The following is a 25,318-nucleotide window of genomic DNA, read 5'->3' as shown; positions in this document are numbered from 1 at the left end:
GTTATCAGCACTAGATTACTCATGTTGACAGACCCAGTGGTGGAATGTAACTAAGTACATTTACTCCAGTACTGTACTTCAGTACAAATGTTGAGGTACTTGTACTTTACTTGAGTCTTTTCTTTTCATGCCACTTTCTACTTCTACTCCACTACATTTCAGAGAGAAATATTGTACTTTTTACTCCACTACATTCATCTGACAGCTTTAGTTACTTTACACATTAAAATTACTGCACACAAAACACATGTAGTTTATAAAATCAGATTTTTTTTTGTTATAAATGAAAGTAGCCAACAATATATAACGGCCTACAAGTCCAGCTGTAATGATTAGACCATTAAACACACAACTGGATCCTTTCCACTTTCTAAAATAAATTCTTTATTTTTAATACTTTAATTACATTTTCCTGATGATACTTACTTAAGTAACATTTTCAATGCAGGATTTTTACTGTAACAGAATATTTGTACAGTGTGGTATTAGTACTTTTACTTAAGTAAAGGATCTGGATACTTCTTCCACCGCTGCCTAGACCTCATGTTAATTATCTGCATTGTAAAGGTGTCACAAAGTGACTCCATATTCTTCCGCTTTATCATACAGAGGTTAAGCTGCCTTGCCTTGAATGCAGTCCATGCAACTCTTTATTCTACAACATATTATATAACCTTTAATTGGCACAATAAAAAACAAGTATAATGTAACACCAAGAACGACCTTAGGTTCCCTTAGTTCGTACCAAAGAGCCGTTGTAAAGAATGGGATCGTTCACAAAGATAACATCACTACTGCTTTTTGCTAGTGTTGCGAGAGGCTTCAGGGCATTCTGTCTGTCTGTCTGTCTGTCTGTCTGTCTGTCTGTCTGTCTGTCCGTAGACAGGAAGAGGCAGAATTCTTTAGTTTCTGGCAGTGTGGTAACTTCATGTTTCTGCAGCTGCGGTTAACCACACACTTTCCACATATTCTCATTCTTGGCATCATCACAAGTTTACTAATTCTCTCTGAGGAGAATATCAAACTCCCCTCCTGGTGGTGTATGGTGAATGGAATCTTGCACACCTTGAATTACAAGATTTCTGAAGTGTTGCTTAACTAAATACGCACAAACAGCCAAGCAAATGTCAATGTTATGACAGAGGTTGGCAGCTTTTGGTTTGAATCAATCTCTGTTGAAAGTCAGACAGAAATAAAGTACTGGAGGCTAAAGTCACTGAAAGTTAAACAGGGACTGGTGCTGGCTGGCTGATAAGAAGACTGGATATACAGTATAATGGAAAGTAAGGCAAAGTTGGTCCAAAGTTATCTATATGTGCAACAGATGACAAAGCACATACTGTACACAAGGTGGAAGGCTTCCTCCTGCCTTCTTGAGTACACACCTATATTAAGTGCATGACGCACGTACGCACTAGCATTACAGCAACACTGTGCTCTCACTTACTGTATGTTCAGTCACTGTTGCGGGAGAGTAGTCAGACAGCTGCTGGGGTGTGACAGTTGATCAACAAACATGTCAATGAAACTGGAAGGCAACATTTTAGTGACTGGGACAAACAGAGGCATTGGTTTGGAACTGGTCAAACAGCTGGCAGAGAGAACAGGAGGGGAGGCTCACATATATGCCTGCTGCAGAGCGCCGGACGGAACCAGGGCTGAGGTAAGACACACACACACACGAGCGTTTAAACTGATTCATAGCTTCTCCATGTGGTGTGGACCCTAGACCCATGCACATAAGCGTAACTTTCTAATATGCCCAAGCACCATTAACTGAAGGATAGCATGAAGGTTGTGTTTCTGTTAATAGTGGCTCGAAAAATGACTTGTCCAAGTCCTGAGAGATTATTTTTCCACTTGTATATAGCAATACGTTTCTTAAAATTCAAAAATATTATATCACATTAATTTCTACTTATCGTATAGCACATACACAAAGTTGTTTTTGTCCTAATTAAGTTTGCTGATGATACAGTGATAGTGAGTCTGCTACAAGGGGATGAGTCTGGCCATGGTCCAGTTGTGGAGGACTTTGTGACCTGGTGCGATGATTCCTATCTAAAGTTAAACACTACCAAAACGAAAGATATGATAATTGATTTTAGAACACGCGCTGTTGATCACGTCACCACGATTATTAAAGGACAGGCTGTGGATCAGGTGGAGAGTTATAAATATCTTGGTACAGTGATAGATTCAAAACTGTCATTTGAGTTGAATTGTGATATGGTCTGTAAAAAGGGCCATCAACGTTTGAGTTGCCTTAGGAAACTTGCCAAATTTCACATTGACAGACGTATGTTGACTTTGTTTTATCTCGCTTTTATTGAATCTTTTATGTCATTTTCCATAGTGGTGTGGTGTGGAAGCCTGTCAGTGAAGAACAGAAACTCCTTAAACCAAATTGTAAGATGGGCAAGTAAGATAATAGGATTAAATCAAAGGAACTTAGGAAATATTTACACAAATCAGCTGTACCGGAAAGCAAGTGCTGTCTTGAGTGATCGGTCGCATCCCTTAAGGAATGATTTTAAGTTACTTCCGTCTGGTCGCCGGTATGCGGCTTTGAGATGGAAAACAAGACGCTGTAAGAATACTTTTGTTCCAGCTGCAATTGAATTCCTAAATAATAAGAGAGAAGTTTTAGTACTTGACAGTTAATATGGATAGAGGATATGTATGTGTTATGGCGCAGTCTGTCATGATGTCTATTTGTTTACTTGTAAAATTTGTACGTGATTAGTTGTATGTTTTTATGTCTTTTATGTGGATCACCGAATTATTCTTTTTATCTGTAAAACAATTTTACCTGCGGCTATGAAATAAAATTACCTTGACCTTGACCTTGACCTAGCACTTAATGAAGGGTATGCAATACTTACTCTAAATGATAAATTGGCAATTTGTTTAATGGCTGCACCTTCTATAAAACTGAAATTATTCTCTATGTTTTATGCATCATTTTCTAAGACATGTACACATACTGTATGCACTTGCTTATATATTGTTGATCTTGTAGTATGTATTCTTCCATTAGATTAGTATATTCTAAAAAAAAATGCAACACTTGATGTCTGTTCTGTATTTTCTATGTCTCCTCATCTGTTCCCTCCAGGCCCTGAGAGACCTCACCACTCAATATCCTGGGAAGATCACCATAATCAAACTAGGTAAACACAACACATCCTCATGTCAGTGTAGATACTTAGATATACAGTACACTGATAGAAGTGAAACATTACAAAGCCCGGGAGGTGAATACTTATTTGTGCTCTCGATTTGGGATTAGGGAAAAAATGCTCTGGCTTGTTTGTATTTCTTTAAACCAATCACAACCATCTTGGGCGGCGCTTAGCGGATTTAAGTCTGTCTTAGCTGCATTTACGCTAAGCTTTTCGATCAAATAGCTTTGCAGTTCACTGTGAACTGCAAAGCTAAAAATGTTGCCTTCCAGTTTCATTGACATGTTTGTTGATCAACTGTCACACCCCAGCAGCTGTCTGACTACTCTCCCGTAAGTGAGAGCACAGTGTTGCTGTAATGCTAGTTCGTGCGTCATGCACTTGATGGGGCGGATTGGAAAGCTATCTGATTTTTAAGAAAAAGGAAGTGTAAATGCATTCAAGGAGCATTCAGTATGGGTTGTAATCTGATTGCTACAGTACTGTGATTACCAATTCAGTTAGACAGTGTGAAATCAAAGCAGTTATGTGGACTCCATTTGTAGTCCAGACAGACAGCATGCTCTGCAGTTTGAACATGAAGCACTGGGTGCTCAGTTCTTAGCAGCAAACACTGAAAAGCCAAGCCTGTGTTTACCCAGCGTATCAGCACATCCACCTAGCCTTTTGTTTGCATGACACAACTAGAAAAGTGCAGATCTCCCCCAGGCGTGTCTCCCTCTCTTCTCTCAAACAGAGAAGAGTTGAAGCTCACTTAATTTTTCAGTCAAGATGGCAGCGAAGATAACAAAAGCGGGCATTATTATATGAGCTAATTTAAAGTTAACTTCACACAGAATAAGATAAACTAGCACACGTTCATGGTTCAAAATTTTGAAGTTTGAACTAAGTTTACAGTGCACCCCCCCATCTAAGTTTTAAAAAAAATAAATAACTAGCTCATGTTGATTTCTCATATTCTTTTTCAGTAGGACCTCCTACTAACACCACTAAATGTCGGGTTAAAATGCATTGTAACATGAGTTACTGATTTAATTAGTAATGCGTTATATTACTGTGTTACAGCAAAAAGGAATACATTACTGTAATTGCTTAACTTTTGTAACACGTTACTCCCAACACTGTCAGCTGTGTCATCATCAGCAAATGTAATGATGGTGTTGGAGTCGAAAGTGGCTACACAGTCTGTCTGTGTGTGTGTGTGTGTGTGTGTGTGTGTGTGTGTGTGTGTGTGTGTGAGGAAGTACAGCAGGGGACTCAAAACACAGCCTTGGGGTGCTCCGGTGTTACAGTATATTACATTGTGCATATATACTCTGCTCCATTTTTGTGAATCTGGGTTCAACTGAAAGCTGAACAAGCACACATGCTACTGCCAACTTAGGCTATGCTCACTATGATCTTTTTTTAAGCTGCCAGCTTAAAAAGCAAGGTTGATTATGGCCGTATGCAGTTTTTTATGACCAGACAAACAAATGCAGCCCTGCAGGAGTACGGAGGTCAGGTGGTGGATAGTCTATATCAACGACGTTTCATTTCTGGGATTGTTCAGGTGTAGCTGGAAATTCCGCCGGATGTCCGTAATTTTCTGCCGGATGTCTGTCCCCTTCCTCTTTCTCTGTGTTGCCGTTCTAAACTCCGGTGGATTTTTGAGGACTATGGTTAACTGCTCCTCAGATCTCTGCAGGGTAAATCCAGACAGCTAGCTAGACTATCTGTCCAATCTGAGTTCTCTGTTGCACGACTAAAACTACTTTTGAACGTATACACGTTCCACCAAAAGAAGTTCCTTCCTGAGACTATTTTGCAAGAGGCACCGTGGCTCTGTCCGGCACATGACGATTGTGATTGGTTTAAAGAAATGCCAATAAACCAGAGCACGTTTTTCTCCCATCCTGGAATGCTGTGTGGACTAGCCAGACCTTCCTCCACAGCGCTGTGGAGGACGGTCTGGCAATGCGCGACTAGGTGGTGGATAGCTGTATGAAGCATCTGCCATCAACACTGATGGAAGTTCACCCAACTCTCCCTCCCTCTTCCTCTCTTTCACTTCTCATGCTCGTGTCTTTGACCTCAAACAAGTTGGTTTTGTTCCCTAACCACAATCATACCTTACCCAAGGTGTGCTCACCACAGTTACCTTCAGTTTGTAGGCACAATAGAGGACATGTGACAAACCTGAACGATGTGTCGAAACAAAAGAATTATTATAACATTCATTTAGCTGATGCTTCTGATAAAAGCGGCTAACAGTGAGTGCATCCAACCATGTGGGAACAAGCCAAGCATTTTAAGAATCAGGTGAATACAATATATAAATGTATTGATTTAGCTGATGAGGTCTATTGGTTACTTAACTCTTTACATCAAGTACCACAATGGAAATACATCTTGGATTGTGTTGTTATCCTTTATATTTTCTTGTTATGTATGATTGATGTTCTCCTTCTTGTAATGTTAAATAACTAAAAGTAAACCCAGCAGCATTTTTTCCATCAGTAATAATGCACATTAAGGTGCTCAGACGTTGATTATATTGTGTGTATGTTTGTGTGTATGTGTATCTGTGTCTGTGCGTGTATGTGTCTGTGTATGTATGTGTGTGTGTGTGTGTGTGTGTGTGTGTGTGTGTGTGTGTGTGTGTGTGTGTGTGCAGACATGTCAGAAGAGGACAGTATCTCGGCTGCGGTCCGGGCTGTGAAGGAGCAGATCGGGGATGGTTCGCTGAACCTCGTCATCAACAACGCTGCTATCAACAAACCGCAGACACCGGCACCGTTATCTGCCACCGGGAAAGAGGACATGATGGAGGTGTACGAAACCAATGTGGTCGGACCATTTCTCCTTGCAAAGGTTGGTTTGTCTTCTCTGTGCTCAGTGTGCACACTCAGACACACGCTGATGCAGGTACATAGACAGAAACAGATATGTCAGCATGTTCTGGGGTCTCATTTATAAAACTGTGCGTAGATTCTATTCTGAAAAATTTCGTTACCTTATGCTGTACTGCACGAGCCTCACGCTCCTCCCATGGTCGTCCCATATTTGTCCTAATAAGGTCCATGTTAATCAATCAATGAATATTCCAGCCTTGAAAGGAGCCCTTGATCACCAGTCACGAAACGGAAAAATGGGGAAAAAAACATGATTCAGTGATTGTGAGATCGAGGTGCTCCTAACAGAGGTAGAACATCCAAACTAACTCCTGTTTGGAAGCCTTAACCCTTGTAAGGTGTTCATGTTTTTGTTACACAGCCTTAATACTTAACAGATTTAGCTCAATTACCAATGATACATACATCATTCATGGTTCATATTTGCAATTTACCTCTGTGAGAACACATTTACGATCATATGATCATTTTCGTTTTTTGTGAGGAAAACAAGGAAATTAAATTATTAAAAAGGTAAAAAATAGAAACAAGATTTTTGATCATTATTGGTGCTTATTTCTTAGAACGTAATCAGAACAGGTGAAAGTGCTTGAAATGTAACAATTTTGTAATTTTGTGTGGGAAAAGCAGGTGCAGAAAGACAACATTCCCGCACACAGACACCTACACTCAGACACACCCACATACAGACGCACAGACACACACACACACACACACACACACACACACACACACACACACACACACACACACACACACACAGCAGGCCCAGTTAGGAGGAGGACACTGTTAAGTTTCATAGCACCTACAATTATTACACTCGGGTCCAGTAGACCCGAACACCTCATATGTAATAGTTATGTCTAGGGGGGGTGTACCGTGTGCAGTTATTGAAAATAAGTTATTTGTTATGTTCTTCACAGAAAATGAGCCAAGGCCAATGCGTTTGAGTTACAAGAAATAATAAATAGCATAAGTTTTCTTTATTATTACAATTTTGAGTGTGCTCACATCAACAGATTCTCACTCAGGTGCCTTTGTCGTTCTTATTGACGCTAAAAGTCTCCTTTAGCGTCCGCTGCACGGTGTGGGCGGATCCCCTGCCTCTCCCCGTTGCTGGCAGCCCCTCGCCGGGCGCCGCGACCGGCTCTGGGTCGGCTTGGAAAGAACGGGATTGTTGGGTTCAGGAAAACAAAAACTGGGTTGGGTTCGGAAAACGGGGATACCATCGGAGTTCACTAAAACGCAGTCTACAAAACCTTGGGAGCATTACACACGATCACACGCATGGTCAAAAGGTTGCGGAAAACTGGGCACATTTTTACGCTTGGGAATTCTTTATAAATCCCGACTTTTGCGAGGAATGTTGCGATGGCAAATTTCACCCTGCTTCACGCAACTTTTTCTTGCGTAACAGGTTTTATAAATGAGGCCCCAGGGGATGAAAAGTTGGAACTGCTGCGTTTTCTTGCAACATCTGACCACAACATTGCCTATGCACACGTCTGGTGTTGGCAATCATCAGGTATGTACGTCACTGACTGATTACACATACTAACAGAATATAAAACAGTTAAAGAAAAAACAAAACAAAGACAGGAACAGAACACATTTAAAGAGATTTTAAAAGAAATCATTTTTATAGAAAAGAAACTTTCAAGAAATGAGATAAAATACTCAAAATATGAAATAAGTGTGTGCATCATGCAAAAGTCGCAGTCTGAAAATGTGCTTATGAAACAAAGGATCATTCCATCCGGCCTATATGAGGGTGCTGAATGTCTGATTTTACATAGAACTGCTTGGTTTCCCCCAATAAATCATGGTATATAGCCTATTTACATCTGACACTCCAGATTCTGTATCTTCCTGATTTTTTATCTATATTCCTCATAGTTTTGTTTTATTCTACACTGGCATTTTCACTATTCATTTTACATTTTTAGCAAAGAGACAAAACCAAGACCCCATTCATGTCTGTTATTGTCATGCAATCTGTATCTGTTCATCTTGCATGGATAAGGATATATATACAGTCTATAATATCAGCCAATAATAATATTGTTAATAACAATTAGAAGTAAGGTACTCATGTGGAAAGTGCCTGTACTAAGTACTGCTGAGTACTGGCCCATTTCAGGCACAGATGGTTCATAAATTCAGATGTATCAGTTACAGCGTAGTGTATATCGACAAGGTTTCATTTCCGGGATTGCACCGGTACTGCCGGAAATTCCACCGGATGTCCTTCTTTTTGGCCGGATGTCCGTCCCCTTCCTCTTTCTTTGTGTTGGCGTTCTAACCTCTGGTGGATTTGTGAGGACTATGGTTAACTGCTCCTCAGATCTCTGCAGGGTAAATCCAGACAGCTAGCTAGACTATCTGTCCAATCTGAGTTTTCTGTTGCACGACTAAAACTACTTTTGAACGTACACATGTTCCACCAAAACAAGTTCCTTCCTGAGACTATTTAGCAGAGGCACCGTGGCTCCGTCCGGCGCATGACGATTGTGATTGGTTTAAAGAAATGCCAATAAACCAGAGCATGTTTTTCTCCAATCCTGGAATGCTGTGTGGACTAACCAGACCTTCCTCCACAGCGCTGTGGAGGAGGGTCTGGCGATGCGGGACTAGGTGGTGGATAGCTGTATGAAGCATCTGCCATCAACACTGATGAAAGTTCACCCAACTCTACCTCCCTCTTCCTCTCTTTCACTTCTCTACTACTTAAAGAAAGGCCAATAAACCAGAGTACGTTTTTCTCCCATCCAGGAATGCTGTGTGGACTAGCCAGACCCTCCTCTGCAGCGCTGTGGAGGACGGTCTGGACATGTTAGATTAGCTACAGCCTGACAGGCATTGTTCAAACATTCAGACCACATCAGCTCCCTTACCTGCTGTCTGTCCGACGTGTATGGTTGCACTCAGATTAATAAAGTATTTCATATCTCCTCAGATGTTTCTTCCACTCCTCCAGAGAGCAGCAGAGATGAAGTCAACTGGAGAGGGTAATGAAGTGGAAACAGCTTGACTCACTGTGGTTTACACACAAACACTCATATATATTATATATGACATGCTGCAAATTCCTAGTATTATTATTATTATTATTATTATAGTTAGTATTATAATTATTATTCCTTTGTCATGATGCAAGTCTCTTTGTCTCTCTCAGGTGATAAAATGTCCTGCAGGAGGTCGGCCATCATCAACATTTCCACGCTCATCTCCTCCATCGAGAAATGTCCAGAAACCTTTGCTATAGCACAGATGTACCCTTACAGGACCAGCAAGGTACTAGTGACTGACACTGAATCTACAATTTGATATTTGAAAAAGAAACAATTTAAATTAATAGCATAGCAATAGAGATAGGAAAATACCCAAACAGAGGCCCTGGAAACATGGTCTGTCTCCCCTTGGCTGACCCGCATGGCCCAGACATCCTGGGTTTTAGTCTGCCAGCTGTCATGGTTGTAGGGTAACACTATTGCTATTACACTAAATACTAATGTGTTTTAATACAATATTTAGCAGGAAAACAGTTGAATTTGCAGTCACGCAGTCATTAACACAGGATATCATCTGCTTCAATTAAAGTGTTTGTGAATTTTTAAATTGCTGAATGTTTGTGCAACATAGCTCCTGTCCTTTGTAATAGATAGAGCGATACACACACACACACACACACACACACACACACACACACACACACACACACACACACACACACACACACACACACAGAGACAGACAGACAGACATAGTTTTATTGCCTGTCCCAAGCAGTGACAGAAAGTTTCCTTCGACAGGCTCATTAAAAACACACGCACATTAAAAACACACACACATTTGCAAACATACCCCCAGCAGCTTTACAGTGTCTGTTGTGCTGTTGGTCTCAGGCAGCACTAAACATGCTGACTCGCTGTCAAGCTGAGGACTTCAAGAGTCACAACATCCTGGTGACAGCCATCCACCCTGGCTGGGTGCGCACCCAGATGGGCGGAGAACAGGTGAGGTGATGTAGTGGGGGGAAAAAGCTGCGACAGTGGCCTCTTGAATGCCCCTATGGTAGATAAAATATGAATCAGTGACTTCCCTCTGTCTGTGTTTGTGTGTCTCATCTCCCCCAGGCTCCTTTGACCCCCCTGGAGAGCGTGCAAGGCATACTCAGTACCATGTCCTCACTCAGCAACAAAGACTGTGGGATGCTTCTGGACTGGCAGGGCAACACAATCCCCTGGTAGTCGTCACCGTGGCAACCACGCCAGACCTATACCGACCAGTTATTTTTGCATACAAAAGTAAATAACAAAGAAAGTCTGGCATCTGGTAGTCAAATTAAAAGCTTTTTTTTGGCTAAATGCTGTCTTTTGATTTCAAGGCTCAGTTGTTCAGCCTGTTTCCTCTCTAACTGAATCAGTGATTACTATACAGAACCAGCTGCACTTCCATTAAGATGGAGAATTCAGTTGAGATGTAAGAAAAAAATAAACTGATGTAGCAGAAGCAGATATATCCTTACAGGCCCCAGAACGTAATGCAAGCTTTCTGCTGAAAATCTGTAGTCACAAGCAACGACTACTGAACTGCACTCAAGACTTTATTAAAAGGAAAATACAACTTGCTGCTGCAAAATAGCCTCGGGAAGGAACTTGTTTTGGTGGAACGTGTACGTTCAAAAGTTGTTTTAGTCGTGCAACAGAAACCTCAGATTGGACAGATAGTCTAGCTAGCTGTCTGGATTGACCCTGCAGAGATCTGAGGAGCAGTTAACCATAGTCCTCAGAAATCCACCAGAGTTTAGAACGCCAACACAAAGAAAGAGGAAGGTGACGGACAGCCGGTGGAATATCCGGCGGCAACAGAGCAATCCTGGAAGTGCAACGTTGTGGATATAGACTAGGTTAGGACAGTCTTCCCCAAAGTTGCTGCCAAATGGGTTGCTGACCTGTTTTTATTGAGTAAAAAATGCATAACAATGCAATGATACGCAAATTCATTTTCCTAATTAAAATGGAAGAAGGGAGGAAGTGTTGGTTTGTGCTTTGCTGGTCTGTTCAGTTTATGCTGTGTACAAACAGATGAATACTTGCTGTTCAGCTGTGGATTCATCGTTCTGGACTTATTGTGCAAAGTCTCCGAAAAGAAAGTGCAGTTCCAGGCCGGATGACACAGCTTCTGGAAGGCCTACGATCACACACAGGACCTCTTTGGAGAGGCCCAGATGTTAGCTTTTCATGCTAAACAATCAGAACAACACTGGCTTGAAGCGATGCAGAGATATTAAACATTACGTAACTCGATTTATGGATTCATTATTATAGATCCACTGTACAAAGACAGTTTCAGGGTTAGGAAATGTGGACGCCTGTGCAAACGCCCTGCAACACGTCTTCAGGTGATTCCTATGCAACTCACATTTCAGCATCGTTCTTGAATCTTTCTTTTAAGATAATTTTTTGGGGCATTTTAGGCCTTTATTTCCACAGGACAGATGAAGACATAAAACAGGAGAGAGAAGGGGAATGACATGCAGCATAGGGCCATAGGTCGGCGTCGAACCCACGACCTCTGCATCAAGGAGTAAACCTCTATATATGTGCGCCTGCTCTACCAACTGAGCTAACCCAGCCCCATGTTGTTCTTGAATATTTCAAAGAATATCACAGTGTCAGAGAAAAGAAGAAAGAAGGTTTAATTTCATTTCTAGTGTTTAACCTTTTACACTCCTTTTCTCTAATACATGCGTCTTACAAAACAACCTACATATAGTTTTCCCAAAAAAGCCACTGAGAGGGCACTGAATCATCTTTAATAACTGTACAGTTATGCATGGACATCTCTTGTTGCCGGATTGAAATCATTGGCGGTAACATACTGCTCCAACACACAGGCAACATGGCAGCATGAGGAAGAGTCGGTCTGTCATCCGGTGAGGTTTAAAGATGGCTGTGTGCTCCAGTGCTTTTTGGAAAGTGTGCCTTTTGTCAGGGATGGAGAAGAGCATAGATGTACAACAACATACGGTCATACATATCATCTGGAATTTACACATCCATAACAATAATGATACACGGATCAAGAATCAGAGCCAGAATTATACGGTATAGCAATAATAATAATAATAATAACAATTATTGATAATGTCTAAAAACTACACTCACGTTTTCACCTTTTCTTTCTCTCAAAAAACAAACAAACATATATTTATATTTATATACTGGAAGTCTTTTTTCTTTCCGGTTTTCTGACTAAATAGGTAACTTAAATATTTACAATGATTATTTTACAACCATTGGCCCAGCCCACTGAAGATAAAATGTTCCTTTTAGTCTTGTCGAGAATAAAAAGCCCGCAGAGGAAGGAGGGATAAGGGAAGGATGGTCCCAGTGGAAGGTGAGGTAGGGGGGGAGCAGAGGATGGATGACAGGGGGGACAGGGTTTCCTGCAGCACTCAGCGCTCCAGGTACCCCCCCACCGGGCTGCAGGGGCGCACACGGTCCCCCACCCCTTCTTACAGGCAGGACGTACTGCCCCGTGCTCCTCAGGCCCCCAGAACGTGCGCCGGGCTTTGAAGCCAATTTGACATAGCAGGCAAACGCTGGAATTGCAACTTCTGTGTCCGACACGTGATGCCATGGAGCCCAAAAAGACATTTGTTTTCCCCATGGACTTACATGGAGACAGAGACGTTTGTAAATCAGTGGAGAGAATTTTTTAAGACACAACCATCGCAAAATGACTCGTTTCACTATAAGAATTTGATCCATTCGGCCCCGATTACATTTGGAAAAGCCGCACGATTAAATCATTTAAAGCAACAGTAGGTAACTTTTCCCGCTTCGGTCCCTCTACAGGTTGGAAGCGGAATTGACCATTACATTACATTGTCCGCTACCCGATCTGGCAAACTTGCATAATGTAATGTAATGGACAATTCCACTTCCAACCTGTAGGGGGACCGAAGCGGGAAAAGTTACCTAGTGTTGCTTTAATCGCCATTCAAATTAGTGCTAAACCGGAAGTAGCCGGCTCAGCCAGCAGAGGTCTGCAGTGCGCCTGCTCTATGGGCCGCACAGTGAGGACCATCCAGGTCATTTTAGACCCGGAAGGGGGAACTTTTTTGGCTTCATGCTCCACTGAGCAACTTTCATAGGAATGAACGGGGCCCCGCCTCGAACGCTGTATCCAGTTTTTTGTTTTTTTTTTATACATCCATGGTATTCCTGGGACATCTCAGTTTGTGTCACTGTTTGGTTCCCCCCCACCCCCACCCCCCCACCCTCCCTACATCACCAGCAGCTGTCCCAGCACCATCCTGAAGTGCTGCGTGCAGCCTGCCAGCTCCCTAACCCTCTCAGTCATCTCCCGCGCCGCGCCGGGGGAGGGGTACTGCAGCGCAGCCGTCTTGGTGCTGATCACGATGTCTTTGAGTTTCTCGCAGAGCGCGTTGCTGCTCTGTGCCACGCGGCCCCGTACCTCCGGCGACTTGGCCTGGCGTGACAGCGTGTCGCCGATGAACACCAGCTTGTGTGCGCTGAGGATGACGAACTTGCTGTGCGCCACGAAGATCTTGGGCGGCTGGTTGGAGCTGACGGCGGTGAAGAAGGCGTCGATGGCGTTGGTCACCGTGGTGACGTTCTGCTCGCACTGCTCCTGGTAGAAGAGGAGCAGCTGGCGGTCACCATGGCACAGCTTGGAGGAGGCGGGGCCTCCGGAGCCATTGGGGGCCTGCTGGTTGGCCACGGGGACCCAGCCCGTCATGTCGTTGTTGATTGGCCGGCTGACTTCCTGCTCCAGCCGCTCAAACTGTTTAATCTGGAAGGAGAGGAGGAGGAGGAAGAAGACAGTTAATACTAATACAAAAAATTAAAAACCGTACTTCAGATTCTGTATGAAATATAAATAGTACAACAAGGTGCACATCTTAACAGCTGGAAAAAGTAAACAGGCAATTATGTCAACAAGTCAGAATATTGCCATATTCACCATATGAATTGATGTTAAAAATAATACCCGTATAATCGTGAATGCCATGATGTGGCACTGGCACACCCCTCATGTGCTTCTGTCACTATTTCTTGCCATTTAAAGAGCAGTGGTTCCCAAACATGTGGAAGACCCCTAAGCTGACACAAATCAGACTACAGAGCCCCATCTGCTAAGACCCCTGGGCCATCCCATCTCTTAATTCCTGCAAGCAATCATACCTTACAACATGAAACATCTTTTAAATATAAAATGTACTTGACATCTTATTTTACTGCCTCCTCTTGCTATTCTTTTATTTACATATCGATTACTTAAAATGTTATGCCCTGAATGTATGTGATGTCTTGGTTTGTTTTGTATTATTAAACTGATCTTCACTGATTGAAGAGCTCTCCAAATCTCGTTGTATGTTACCACATACAATGACAATAAAGGCTAAACACTTCTTCTGCGCAGGTGCGTTGGAAAATATCACAGACTTGGTAAAAAGGAAAGTCCCGCACACCGCTCCTGCTGCGACATGAATGTCGCAGCAGAAAAATGAAAGAATTGCAGATTGTGGTGTAGACCTGCTCTGTATGAAAAGTGTCATTAGATAACTTCTGTATATATATAAAAACTTGACTTGACAGACAGGTACCTGTTGATGTTCCAGTTGTGTCTTGTGTCTGTTGATGTTGCCCTTCTCCAGCAGCTGTTTTTGGTTCTTCTCAAACTCTTCTTTTCCCTGACGGATCAGCACACAGACACAGTTGTTACACCACTTGTACACACACACACGTCTATATAAAATGCTCATATTATGCTCATTTTCAGGTTCCTAATTGTTCATAAAAGTGTGTTGAGCTCTCTGTTTTAGCTACAGAGTGAGACCTCTCACTTCTGTTCCATCTTTGTTGGGAGTCACACATGTGCAGTACCTAGGTAAGGACTACCAGCCAGTCAGAAGTAGAGTATGAGGGTGTGCCCTGACAGTACCTAGGTAAGGACTACTAGCCAGTCAGAAGTAGAGTATGAGGGTGTGCCCTGACAGTACCTAGGTAAGGACTACTAGCCAGTCAGAAGCAGAGTATGAGGGCGTGCCCTGACAGTACCTAGGTAAGGACTACTAGCCAGTCAGAAGCAGAGTATGAGGGCGTGCCATGCTAGCAGCTAGGAGAGCATTATAACGTGTGTTCCAAAGTGACCACGTTTGTCTCTGAAGTAAAGGCTGGACTACAATAGAGCTGTTTGGAGCAGTTTGTGAACAGTGTTTTCTGTTGGAGATGGTAAGTCCCTTTGGGGGGGACTTTGGTCTTTTTCACTTTGTAAACCTATAACGTGCATAAAAAGATATATAACACAATAAAGGAAAGGGAAAAAGCCAAAAAGCAGAATATGAGCACTTTAAATCAGCAGGATCACAAGCAGCACACAGTCTCTGTCTCCCTCTAGTGGTGACAAACTAGAATTAGAATTCAGTTATAAGTTATTGTTATTACATTTTTAATACATCATTTAATTTTGACCATATTAAGTCTGCTCTGCACAATGTCCCTTTGTACCATGCCTTCATCTGGGTGCCTTTATACATACACGTAAACTACCCTGGACTACCCTGGACTGGACTGATTGGCACTGTTTGACTCCCTTACTGGCTATATTAGCCACCTGCCCATTTTGCTAGCTTCCCTGTATGGTCAATACACCACGCTGTCTTTTTGTCTGTATGGACAGTTTTCAACTTTAACTTAAACTCTTCTTCAAGACTTTTACTGGTGTCTATGTATAGTTAAGTAATGATTATTCTATTTTTGATATATTGTGTAGCCTATTGTACTTGAATAGATATAGAATTTGCACTTTCTTGCACTATGATACCATTGCACCTTTCTGCATTTTTTCCACACCGCTCCTTTAAACATGCTACAACCAAACTTTACTGTAAGGGCACACTATTGATGTCTTTCTTTGTATTTTTGTAGTATGTGTGCGTGGATGTCATATGTCATATGTCTGTGTGCCTATGTGTATGTATGTTGTGTATAAGCTATTGTTCGGGATAAATAAAGTATCTCTATCTATCTATCTATCTATCTATCTATCTATCTATCTATCTATCTATCTATCTATCTATCTATATGGCCTTAGCAATAAACAAGCCGTTCTTAAATGTTGCCGACTGTCGTTTAGTGCTATTTTTTTCTTTTTTAAATACATATATTTTTTTAAATCTTTCAGGCACTGTTTAGGCACCGGCACTGTTTTAAAAGTATCGTTTTAGCACCGGTATGGAAAAAACCCAAACGACCCTACTGGGTGTGTGTGATGCTGGATCAGATTTGTTGCAGAGCATCACCTGAGTCACACAGCCAAACTAAAGTGAGTTTAAACATGTTTAAACCATGATAAGAGTGTCCTGACTGAAGTCAATAAGTGACTAGAAACTTATATCATAATACAGCAACAGCAACAGATATAAAGAAGTGTGTGTGTGTGTGTGTGTGTGTGTGTGTGTGTGTGTGTGTGTGTGTGTGTACCTGCAGATGTACGTAGTCATAGTCCTCCATCCAGCCTTCCTCTGTGCTCCCATACGGCCTGTCTACGCCTTCCTCTTCCTCTGCAGCTGTAAACTTTGGCGGAGAGGGGAGGGGCCGTGACTGAATGTGAACCCTCTCCCCTCCCTGATAGCTCCCACTTCCTGATCCTGTCATGTGACCGCTGACATCCCCTGGGATTGGAGGAAGGGGCAGCTGCTGCTGCTGCTGCTGCCGGGTCCGTTTGAAGAGCAGCGAGGCGTTGCCGTGGAGGAAGGAGGCGAGCTGCTTGGCGTCGTCGGGGATGCCGCGTGCCGTCATGATCAGCCGGTCTAAGTCGTCCCCTCCCGCCGGCGGCGCCGTGAGCGCGGCGTGCGACCAGGAAACGGCGTCTAAACCCTGACTGTTTAGAATCAAACTCTGGAAGACCTCCTCCATCTTGCCCACCTGGCGGCCTAGCTTGGCCTGCAGAGAGCGGTCTGTGGCCTGGGCTGAGTTGGCCACAGCGCCCCGTGCAAATTCCAGGAAGTCCCGGACAGTGGAGCGCACCCGGTCAGCCGCTTGATGAATGGCCGGGAGGTTCCCTTCCAGGTGAGCAGGGCTTCTCCAGTTACCTGTGATGAAGGACATCATGAGGGACACGCTGGACTCAACGGCTTGCTGGAGGCGAGACAGACGCTCCATGGCCTGCTCCAAGTCCAAGACCAGGGGCTTCCCCGGGGCAGGAAGGGTGGAGGAGGAGGAGGAGGTGTCGCGGACAGGGACCATGTCTAAGGAGGAAGCCGAGTGGTTGCTCCGGGTGCTTCCTGTGCTCGAGGCAGACAGCCGCTTGAAGGACAAGGTGAGGTCCTCACTGGTGGACTGGGCGTCCCGCACAACCTGAAAGACACGGATCAGTGGAGGGCGGAGTGATTAGCGCAGCACCTGAAAAGCACCGTTGTTACTCTCTGCTCCTCACCACCGGGCTTTTCAGGTGCTGCGAGCAGATCACTCCGCCCAAGTAGCAGTGCTTCGCCTTCTGAGAATATAGTTACAAGTATGTATACGGATAGAAGATGGCTGTGTGTCATGTGACCTTGTTATTTGTACACCCTGTGACTATACAAATCACAACATGTAAATAGGAAAATGTTGGCATTATTTTGTCACTTATTGCGAGCAGTAGGCTAGATGGAGCCGGTTACCTCCAGGATCTGTGCTAAGCTAGGCTAGCGGTGGGTGCGTCAGACAGAGTTACAAAACACAAGGAGATGAGAAGGGTATGTATGGACTTGTCTAACTCTGGGGGTTACAGTGAATAAGCTAAAGTCCCAATAAGTCGGCGTGTTCCTTTAAGTAAGCTCATCTAGCAGTTTCCCACTGTTTGCTGTCTTTTTACTACGATAGCAGTGTTCACCTCGTCAGTACAAACTATGATGAGAAGTATTCGTTGGAATTATCGTAACGGAAAACATGTCACAAAATGATCACAATCTCTGTCAAAAAGAAGAGGTCATTATTTTCGTTCGATTTTCTGCGCGCAAAAGTCGCCGGACGACACCATTTTCTGAACATAGCCATACTGAGAAATTCAGAGAGAGTTGTGTGGAGTTGATAGTCTTAATTAGCTTTGTAGCAACTTACTTGGCAATGGCTTGAATGTAACAGACGTTAATTATTATAAAAAAGTTACGCACTAAAGCTTTAAACATTAGGATTACCTATATCTGTGGGTGGCTTTCTTAGTGACTACCTTACCTATAGGCCAGTGAGCATATCATTCATTGTTTTGTTTTCACAAATAGGCTGATTTATATTTGGTAATAATATGTTGGATTCATGTTAAGAAATAAAAATTTTTGAAAAAATCATTTGGTGGCCCCCATGCAGTAACTCTGAGTTGACCCTGTTGAAGATCTCTGGTTCAGTGGGAAAGAATGTGGGACTGTCTCTGTAAGTGTCCTACCTGGGGTGGGACATCGTAGATGTAGTGATCCCCCCTGTCTCCTCCTTTCTCCTCTCGCTCCCGGGGGAAGTCGTAGACGTCGTGGGCGGGGGGGTGCCCTCCGGTCCGCAGGCTGGCTGGGATGTCGTAAATCTCCTGGGGGGCCTGGCTGACTCCGCCCCTGTTGCCGCGGTAATGCTTGTCAGTCAGGATGGGGGGCGGCACATCATACACGTCCTCGGGGATGGGCGGCTCGTCGTCGTCGTCGTTGAGGTTGTTGTGCGGGGCGGGGGCCGGCTTGAGTTTGGCAAAGTGGGGCGGTACGTCGTAGGTCTCCTCTCTGATTGGCTGAGCATCTGGGACGTCTTTACTGACAGACGGCGGGAAGTCGTAGACCTGAAGAGAGAGAGAGGGAGAGAAATGTTCATGCAAACATGCAGAACACAATTAAAACACACACACATACATACATACATATATATATATATATATATATATATACATACATATATATATATATATAGTGCTGCTCATAAGTATTCATACCCATGCTAAAGTTGACTAAAAAGAGGAATAAAAAAATCATCTTTTGGAAATTGATCTTAATGCCTTAATTAAAAAAATGAGGAAAAATCCGACCTTTTAAGGACACCAATTTTTTGTGTGAATGAATAATGTATTGTAAATAAATAAATGTTCTTCCTTAAAATACAGGGGCCATAATTATACATACCCCTATGTTAAATTCCCATAGAGGAAGGCAGATTTTTATTTTTAAAGACCAGTTATTTTATGGATCCAGGATACCATGCATCCTGACAAAGTTCCCTTGGCCTTTGGAATTAAAATAGCCCCACATCATCACATACCCTTCACATACCTAGAGATTGGCATGGTTTTATTTCAGTTAGCCTAATAGCTGGTTTGATTTGCATTGATATGGATCTTATCTCAGTTAGCTATTAGGCTAACTGAAATCAAACCATGCCAATCTCTAGGTATGGTGAAGGGTATGTGATGATGTGGGGGTATTTTTATGGGACACATAAGGGACATTTAAAAGAGACGCAAGAGAAAATGACTGATGTATGGAAGAGCGAGATATTTAAAGCTTTATAAACGTTTAAAAGTTAAAGCACCCTTGACCACTGATTTATATAATATTTTTGAACATGGCAGTAAGGATACAGCATGCTGTACACACACACATGCAAACATGCATATGCACACGCAAACACACACACACGCACGCGCGCGCACACACACACACACACACACACACAGCATATGTTGCGTATGTGTGAAACATAAAAACACCGTCAGCTCACCGTCTGCTGTGTGTTCTTGTCTGTGCTTGCTGGCATGTCATATATATCTCGACCACTAGGGGGTCCCTTCACCACCATGGGAGGAGTGTCATACACCTGAACACAGAGAACAAGACACACATCAATCACATGTTACACACATCAATCACATGTTACACACATCAATCACACGTAACATACATCAACATGTTACACACATCAATACGGGTTACATACATCAACATGTTACACACATCAATACGGGTTACATACATCAACATGTTACACACATCAATCGCACGTTACATACATCAATTACACGTTACATACATCAACACGTTACACACATCAATTACACGTTACACACATCAATTACACGTTACATACATCAATTACACGTTACATACATCAACATGTTACACACATCAATTACACGTTACATACATCAATTACACGTTACATACATCAACATGTTACACACATCAATTACACGTTACATACATCAACATGTTACACACATCAATCGCACGTTACATACATCAATTACACGTTACATACATCAACACGTTACACACATCAATTACACGTTACATACATCAACACGTTACATACATCAATTACACGTTACATACATCAACACGTTACACACATCAATTACACGTTACATACATCAACATGTTACACACATCAATCACACATTACATACATCAATTACACATTACATACATCAACACGTTACATACATCAATTACACGTTACATACATCAACATGTTACACACATCAATTACACGTTACATACATCAACATGTTACACACATCAATTACACGTTACACACATCAATTACACGTTACATACATCAACATATTACACACATCAATTACACGTTACATACATCAATCACACGTTACACACATCAACATGTTACACACATCAATCACACATTACATACATCAATTACACATTACATACATCAACACGTTACATACATCAATTACACGTTACATACATCAACATGTTACACACATCAATTACACGTTACATACATCAACATGTTACACACATCAATTACACGTTACACACATCAATTACACGTTACATACATCAACATATTACACACATCTATCACACGTTACACACATCAATCACAGTTACACACATCAACATGTTACACACATCAATCACAGTTACACACATCAATCACAGTTACACACATCAATCACAGTTACACACATCAACATGTTACACACATCAATCACACGTTACACACATCAACATGTTACACACATCAATCACACGTTACACACATCAACATGTTACACACATCAATCACACGTTACACACATCAACATGTTACACACATCAATCACACATGAAACACATCAACATGTTACACACATCATTCACACGTAAAACACATCAACATGTTACACACATCAATCACACGTTACACACATCAACATGTTACACACATCAACATGTTACACACATCAATCACACATTACACACATCAATTACACACGTGGACATACATGTTTCGGTGCAATCTAGTGATATGACGTGACAAAAGAATGCAGCATACATGGGGTCGGCCTGTACCTGGTCACACTTTATATGAACCATCATTAATAAATACTAAATTGATAGTTAATTAAACTTTAGTTAATAGTATACCGAATTTGATAGTTTTTACGCACTGACCGAATTGCCTCTTATCGAGTATTGAAAAATGCTTCGTCATTCAATACTCAAATTCAAAACCTAAGATTGAATCTCATCAGACTTTGCATGTGAGAGGTACAGAAAGAAGAGAACATCGATGCAGGGAAGAGAACAATTAAATAAATGAGAGGAAACAGCAAGGAAACAGGAGCAAAAGATGACAGAGGGAGGAGGGTAAAGTCAGGGAAAGAAAAGGGAAACAGGAGGGAGGAGACAGAAAAAAAGGCAATAAAGAGAAGGGAAGAGGAGAGGAAGATAGAAGCGGGAATAAAGAAGAAACTGTTTGTAAAGAAGGCAGAGAGGAGAGGACAAAGAAGAGGGAGAGGTGAAGAAATGGCAGAAAGGAGAAGAGGAAAAAGGAGGGAATGTAAACCAGAGTGGTTTTGGTCACATATATGAGACAGTAAGATTATTGAGGAAATGTCCATCTTTTAACGCTCCTCCCTCCATCCTTCCTGTCCTATCAAGTCCACTTTTTAGTTTAACACACGCACGCACGCACGCACACACGCACGCACGCACGCACGCACGCACGCACGCACACACACACACACACACACACACACACACACACCTTTCTCAAATAGTATTTTGATGCTTTAATTGACAGAGACAGAGACAGAGACTGAGACTGAGACTGAGACTGAGACTGAGACTGAGACTGAGACTGGGACAGAGATGGGACAGAGACAGAGACTGAGACAGGACAGGGACAGAGACAGAGACAGAGACAGAGACAGAGACAGAGACAGAGACAGAGATGGGACAGAGACAGAGACTGAGACAGGACAGGGACAGAGACAGAGACAGAGACAGAGACGGGACAGAGACTGAGACTGAGACTGAGACTGGGACAGAGATGGGACAGAGACAGAGACTGAGACTGAGACAGGACAGGGACAGAGACAGAGACAGAGACAGAGACAGAGACAGGTACAGAGACAGGGACAGGGACAGGGACAGGGACAGAGATAGAGACAGAGACAGGGACAGGGACAGGGACAGGGACAGGGACAGGGACAGAGACAGAGACAGGGACAGAGACGGGACAGTCAGAGTCATTACACCTCGTGGACAGTTGTGTGTTAGTCCATCAGCTTGTTTCTTTTTTATTATGTTTCTGATCAGATATTAATAGATGTTTGCTGTCATTCTCTCTACACCTACACTAAGTGTGTGTGTGTGTGTGTGTGTGTGTGCAGACATTTTGATGAAGTGGCCGGTGTTGCGCAGCGTTCATTCTCCACCTTTCAGATTGCCCAGCAGCTATCTGTCATTACAGCTCCACATCTTCCTCCTGCTCTCTCTCTCGTCTTCCCATTCTTCATGTTACTCATCATTCATTGTCATCTTGTTTTTCTTCTTTCTTTCCTGTGCTCCTCCTCCTTTCCCCCTTCTTCCCCCTACAGCTTATTTTCTCCTCCTCTTCCTCCTCCTGCGACTCCAGCTCTCATTGTGCTCTGCTTCTGTGTGTGTGTGTGTGTGTGTTTGTGTGTGTAGGCTCAAAGTGCCTGCTTATTTAGCAAAAAACATTGTGAACAGTATGTGTGGAATAACAAGGGAATAAACTGACCTGTGTGGAATCAAATCTATAGGCCCTAAAGGGACACAGACTCGCACAGACACACACAGACACACACAGACACACACACACACACACACACACACACACAGACACACACACACACACACACACACACACACACACACACACACACACACACACACACACACACACACAGACACTGACCTGTGTGTTGTACTGCTGGCGGGTGGGCGGCACATCGTAAATGTCGTGCTGGGTGGGGGGCTGATGTCTGGGCGGGACGTCGTACTCGTCCTGGTCTGGTTTGGCCGTGTCATACACGTACACCTGTCCGACCCGGGTAGGAACTACCACCTGCACACAGAAACACAGATCACAGGTCAGAGTCAAGAACAACACGCAGACACACACACACGCACATCAGCCTGAAGGCAGCAGGATGGAAGAGATATCTAATATTCATATCAGTAGATGGAGACAATGGGAAACACATCAGAGTAAAAGCAAATATTAAACTCCTTATCTTATTCCATATAAAATAATTTACAGAGCAATCTAAAAAATGGATGCACTGATACCAATGTGTCGATTCAAATTTTGGATTGACCCCATTCATTTGAACTATGACTGTTTAACATAGCGTAGTCATACGTCTTTGTATTGGCATCAATATCATATTAGAAGCCACTTTCTACTGTTTGGGTTTTTACATGTTTTCATTCTTAACTTACTTGTATGAAACAATTTCATTTTTATTTCGGCTGTCTACTTGTCTTGATATTTAAATATGGCCCCTTCTCTCAAAGTCATTGAGCCTGTGTTTATGTGACCATGGCAACCTGCAGGGGTCTCAATGCACCACCGAGTCACGGCCATCTCTTTCATCATACAGCGGTGGAAGAAGTATTCAGATCCTTTACTTCAGTCAAAGTACTAATACCACACTGTAAAACACTCTGTTCCAAGTAAAAGTTCTGCATTGAAAATGTTACTTAAGTAAAAGTCTGTAAGTATCATCAGGAAAATGTACTTAAGGTATTAAAAGTAAAGAAGAATCCTCCCATTTTAGAAGCTGTGAACCAACCAGTTGTGTGTTTAATGGTCTGATCATCTCAGCTGGACTTGTAGCCGTTATATTGTTGGCTAGTTTACTTTAGAATAAAACATCAGATTTTATAAACTACATGTGTTTTGTGTGCAGAAATCTTAATGTGTAAAGTAACTAGTAACTAAAGCTGTAACAGATGAATGTAGTGGAGTAAAAAGTAGAATATTTCTCTCTGAAATGTAGCGGAGTAGAAGTAGAAAGTGGCATGAAAAGAAAAGGCTCAAGTAAAGTACAAGTACCTCAACATCTGGACTTAGGTACAGTACTGGAGTAGATGTACTTAGTTACATTCCACCACTGCTAAAAGCTTCCTAACCTTTGAATGGGAATGTATTGCGTCTTCCCCCTGACTGAACACAGACTGAAGCTTGTTCAGTCTCGTTAAAACACGCTGCTCACAGCCAACCAATAAAAACAGAGCAGGGGTCCTGTCATAGCTGTCGTGGGAACCGGGCTGCCCTATTGTGTGCCTGTTTAAACTGTGTATTATATGGTTTGAGTGTAGAGTCAACCAGCCGGCCTGGGAAACACAACAGCTGTGCTACACTACACCACACCACACACATGCACACATGCACGCACGCACGCACGCACGCACGCACACACACATACCCTCACCCTAACCATAACCTAATTCTAACCCTAATCCTAAAACCAAGTCTTAACCCTCAAACAGACCTTTAAAGTTGTGGGGTCCAGCATTTTGGCCCCACAAAACTGTCTGGACCCCACAAGTATACTGGACTCCCGGTTTTTGGACCCCACAAATGTAGTTAAACAAGAACACACACACACACACAAACGCACGCACGCGCGCGCTAGCTCCCTCAATATCCTTTCATCGTTCTCTCTTCTCTCATCCCTGTCATTTCAAGCTAGGCTAAACTACCAATGGGATATTGTGAAGCTCTCTGGTAGTACAGACAAATGATCAAAGCGTCCATTTGACAGCCTGTCTGTACTAATCTGCCTCTGCCTCCACCTCCCCGCCTCATAACACATTCTCTCTATTATCTCTTCCACAGGAAGGAGAATTACAACAATCTGTATTCTCTCCAGGAATAATTTCACCACAGTTTTATTGAGAACAAATTCCTCAAAAGCTGAGAAGCTTTATTT

At 42.7% G+C, this 25,318-nt stretch overlaps 2 protein-coding genes across 5 annotated transcripts in view; one reads left to right on the top strand and one right to left on the bottom strand.

Moving 5' to 3' along the window:
* Positions 1-1,384: 1,384 nt before the first annotated feature.
* On the top strand, positions 1,385-10,446 carry LOC116040205 (C-factor-like). The gene is made up of 7 exons (XM_031285491.2): positions 1,385-1,663; positions 3,119-3,173; positions 5,842-6,038; positions 9,036-9,087; positions 9,255-9,373; positions 9,985-10,095; positions 10,216-10,446. Exons 1-7 carry the CDS (start codon positions 1,517-1,519, stop codon positions 10,327-10,329), a joined length of 795 nt encoding a protein of 264 aa, XP_031141351.1. The 5' UTR covers positions 1,385-1,516; the 3' UTR covers positions 10,330-10,446.
* A 2,802-nt stretch (positions 10,447-13,248) lies between these two features.
* bcar1 (BCAR1 scaffold protein, Cas family member) overlaps positions 13,249-25,318 on the bottom strand; it is a 92,111-nt gene continuing 80,041 nt past the window's right edge. For 3 of the 4 annotated variants that reach the window (XM_036003057.1, XM_036003056.1, XM_036003058.1), the window contains exons 3-8: positions 23,296-23,445; positions 19,846-19,941; positions 18,539-18,913; positions 16,597-17,472; positions 14,712-14,804; positions 13,249-13,903 (exon numbers count right to left, since the gene is read on the bottom strand). In XM_036003057.1, the coding sequence (XP_035858950.1) occupies positions 13,373-13,903; positions 14,712-14,804; positions 16,597-17,472; positions 18,539-18,913; positions 19,846-19,941; positions 23,296-23,445 (2,121 nt within the window). In that variant the 3' untranslated portion in view covers positions 13,249-13,372. The remainder of the gene's footprint in view (positions 13,904-14,711; positions 14,805-16,596; positions 17,473-18,538; positions 18,914-19,845; positions 19,942-23,295; positions 23,446-25,318) is intronic. The other variant, XM_031285526.2, reaches the window with a different exon arrangement.

The sequence above is a fragment of the Sander lucioperca genome, chromosome 7 (genome assembly GCF_008315115.2).
Source record: "Sander lucioperca isolate FBNREF2018 chromosome 7, SLUC_FBN_1.2, whole genome shotgun sequence".
Classification (NCBI taxonomy): Eukaryota; Metazoa; Chordata; class Actinopteri; order Perciformes; family Percidae; genus Sander; species Sander lucioperca.
This window is presented reverse-complemented; position numbering and strand designations above follow the sequence as displayed.

Excerpts from the sequence above, each read along its gene's own strand:
- LOC116040205 (XM_031285491.2), top strand. The coding sequence starts at position 1,517 with ATGTCAATGAAACTGGAAGGCAACATTTTAGTGACTGGGACAAACAGA. Across the intron at positions 3,174-5,841 it reads GATCACCATAATCAAACTAG|ACATGTCAGAAGAGGACAGT; the intron begins GTAAACACAACA and ends GTGTGTGTGCAG. Across the intron at positions 10,096-10,215 it reads CCCAGATGGGCGGAGAACAG|GCTCCTTTGACCCCCCTGGA; the intron begins GTGAGGTGATGT and ends CATCTCCCCCAG.